Source organism: Eleginops maclovinus, chromosome 1 (assembly GCF_036324505.1).
Source record: "Eleginops maclovinus isolate JMC-PN-2008 ecotype Puerto Natales chromosome 1, JC_Emac_rtc_rv5, whole genome shotgun sequence".
In the NCBI taxonomy this organism is placed as follows: Eukaryota; Metazoa; Chordata; class Actinopteri; order Perciformes; family Eleginopidae; genus Eleginops; species Eleginops maclovinus.
In genome coordinates this window covers 27,760,463-27,763,536 of record NC_086349.1, presented here as the reverse complement: position 1 = coordinate 27,763,536, position 3,074 = coordinate 27,760,463, and the positions used below count along the sequence as shown (strand labels likewise).

General features: G+C 44.0%; 1 protein-coding gene across 1 annotated transcript; it reads left to right on the top strand.

The window, feature by feature from the left end:
- On the top strand, positions 1-2,743 carry tcf15 (transcription factor 15). The gene is made up of 3 exons (XM_063880310.1): positions 1-257; positions 1,038-1,571; positions 2,473-2,743. The coding sequence occupies exons 2-3, from the start codon at positions 1,116-1,118 to the stop codon at positions 2,533-2,535; spliced, it is 519 nt and encodes a 172-aa protein (XP_063736380.1). The 5' UTR covers positions 1-257; positions 1,038-1,115; the 3' UTR covers positions 2,536-2,743.
- The last annotated feature ends 331 nt before the right edge of the window (positions 2,744-3,074 follow it).

The window sequence follows — 3,074 nt, the reverse complement described above, 5'->3', positions numbered from 1 at the left end:
AATAAAGGGTCCCCCATTGGTTCCACTTGAGGACTCATTTCTCCTGATCCCGTTGAAGCAGTTTTGGGTGTTCGGGGAGAGGAATCCTCACAGCTTCCGATCCGGAATTCCCTCAGACGGCTGCTGCTGCTGCTGCTGCAGCGTGAAATCTGTGCCAGATTCCCAACGCCCTCCGACCCCCCCACTGAGAGGAGGAGGAGGAAGTATCAGAGTCTGAGGAGGAACAACTGTAAACACGGCCTGCAGATACTCCTTCAGTGAGTAACAGAAGCACAAACCAAAATACTTTACATTTTGCACATTTCCTCTCATCCTGAACCTAACCTCAGAATATAACACCCCGCACTAACGTGAGTTTCTGGTCTACATTTCTTGGCAAATCCTACTTTTTGGGAATATATTTTCTCCGATACTTTTAGCTTTAGTTTAGCTTTCCTGACAGAAAACATTTGATCAGTTTAGAAAAACAGATGCATTCAGTAGCATGTGATCCAACTTACAAGCAACAAGAGTTTCACAATTAAAACACGAGTAAAAAAAGATGTACAAATCCACTGAATGGGATGGACACACAGGCCCAGTTCAGAGTAAAGTACTGGCTTATGGTCAGAGGTGGAAGAGCAAGGTGTCCATATGTGATATATTATTATATTTAGGACACTAGTAGGTCCTTAATGTTGTTGCATCAAGCAGGTCTTAAACAGGTCTTTCATTAGTTACTTTTTAGAGAGTTTCAAAATGTGCATTTGAGAAAAGCTGAGTGTAGTGGAGTAAAAGTATAAAGTAGCATCCAGTGGTAATACTCAAGTAAAGTAAGTGCTATTTTGAGCACATCTTCATGTGCAATATATAAGAGTTTGTGATATTTCCACAGAGTTTTGAGTATTTATTATTGAGTTTCTCCCGCAGAGGGCAGCTCCTCCCCCCGGCTATAAGAGCCTGGGTCAGGTATCAGTCTTTATATACAGTGGGGTCTGCAGATAGACTCAGAGGAGGGTCTCACTTTACTAAAACTCTTTACCCCGGGTCTCATGCAGCCGGTACCGGGATGTAGGTTTTCCCCGGTTCTGCTCTCGGTGATCTAACGGAGGATTTGGACTTCTGACTTTTTAAACATGACTTTCGCCATGCTGCGGCCCATGGCCTCACACTTACTTTACTCTGACATCATCACCTCTGAGGAGGATGAGGAGAACCAGAGCGACGGCGGCTCGGAGCAGAGCTACAGCGGGAAAAGGAGCAGGATTTCCCGCAGACTGAGCGCCGAGATGCCGGTGGTTGTTCAGCAGAGGAGCGCGGCGAACGCCCGGGAGAGAGGCCGGACGCAGAGTGTCAACTCCGCCTTCACGGCCCTGCGGACCCTCATCCCCACTGAGCCCGTGGACAGGAAGCTCTCCAAGATCGAGACTCTGCGCCTGGCCTCCAGCTACATCTCACACCTCGCCAACGTGCTGCTCCTGGGGGACGGAGGCGCGGATGGCCAGCCGTGCCTCGGTATTGCGCAAAGAGAGAGCGGAGCGCCGCAGCCGCGCAGCATCTGCACCTTTTGCCTGAGTAACCAGAGGAAGGGGGTAAGGTTTACTGGAACCAGATCCTTTTTTTATGCGTATAAAGACTTTTTAAAAATATAATTTGTGCATTAAAAAGCACTGTTTGTTTAAGGGTTATTGTGTAGAAAGCGCTTTTACGCACTGCGCATGTTGGCGGGCTGTGTACATATCTCCCAGGTTTTTATTTACTCTACTAAAGTGCAAAATATAATCTGAGATAGAACACCATTAGTAGCTTCCTCTTGCCTTTGGAGATGAATGTGGGGCAGCATCTGCTCCTTCTGAGCAACCAGAGGAAAAAGGCTGGTTTACTGCATGTCAGAGAGGGTTTAAATCCAGGGCAGATTATTGAACGTGCCAAAAATATGAAGGGACGGGAACACCTGGAACAGACTCAGCAGCTCCAAACACAGCCAGGTTTTTAATGAAGCTTCTTAAGATGTTTAATCCGGCATTTGTCTTTCAATCGTGACCAATCACAGGTTTTTAAATCATTGAGTGTGTGTGTGAAAAGCACTTTTTACGCATGGCACATGCTGGTGTACATTGCTCACAGACACACACACACACACACACACACACACACACACACACACACACACACACACACACACACACACACACACACACACACACACACACACACACTCACACGTTTTCTGTTTTATTTTTGTAAACTTTAGTGTAAATCATTATCTGATATAGAACATCAGCAGCAGCTTCCTCCTTTGGAAATGAAATCAACAAGCTAAAAATGAGTCTTTGATTTTTAGGACTTAAAGAATAATGGTCTGTTTATTTCTCTTAGGAGATGAATGACTTCTCGTGCATTTTACCTAAATATGTATGCATCTTTTAATGACTCAGTTAAGGTTTATATGTCTGCATGTTTATCTGACTGAGATCTTTAATGTGTTTGCAGATAAAGGACGGCAGGGACTGTTTAAAGATGAGAGGTCTCGCTCCGCTGAGAGTGAGACGCTGACAGAAGAATGATTTAAAAACCTGAACATCCTCAAAGACTTTCTCAGGGAAGAGTCACACACACACACACACACACACACACACACACACACACACACACACACACACACACACACACACACACACACACACACACACACACACACACACACACACACACACACACCATGCTGGATCCCACGATGAAGAAGAGACTATTTATACTTGATTTAGAAATGAGTTTCAGAGATGCCGTGCATTTGTTTGAAAACTTATGTCTTATTATCTTTTTGTTCCCAAAGTTTTAAATAAAATATATTTTATGAAACAAAACTGGTTCTTTCCTTTATTCCCGTGATGCATGTCCTGACAGAAAGGAAGCACAAATGTGCCAAATATTTACAGGTTATGCTTAAGAAGCTTTATTTCCACCTTTATTTTAGGTTATAAAAAGGGTTCACTCACTTTAGAACAAGAAAGGACATGCAGATTAGAAAAACTACATCAGTTCTACTTTAAATACTCCAGAAGAAACCTCAACATGTATATATGTTGACCCCA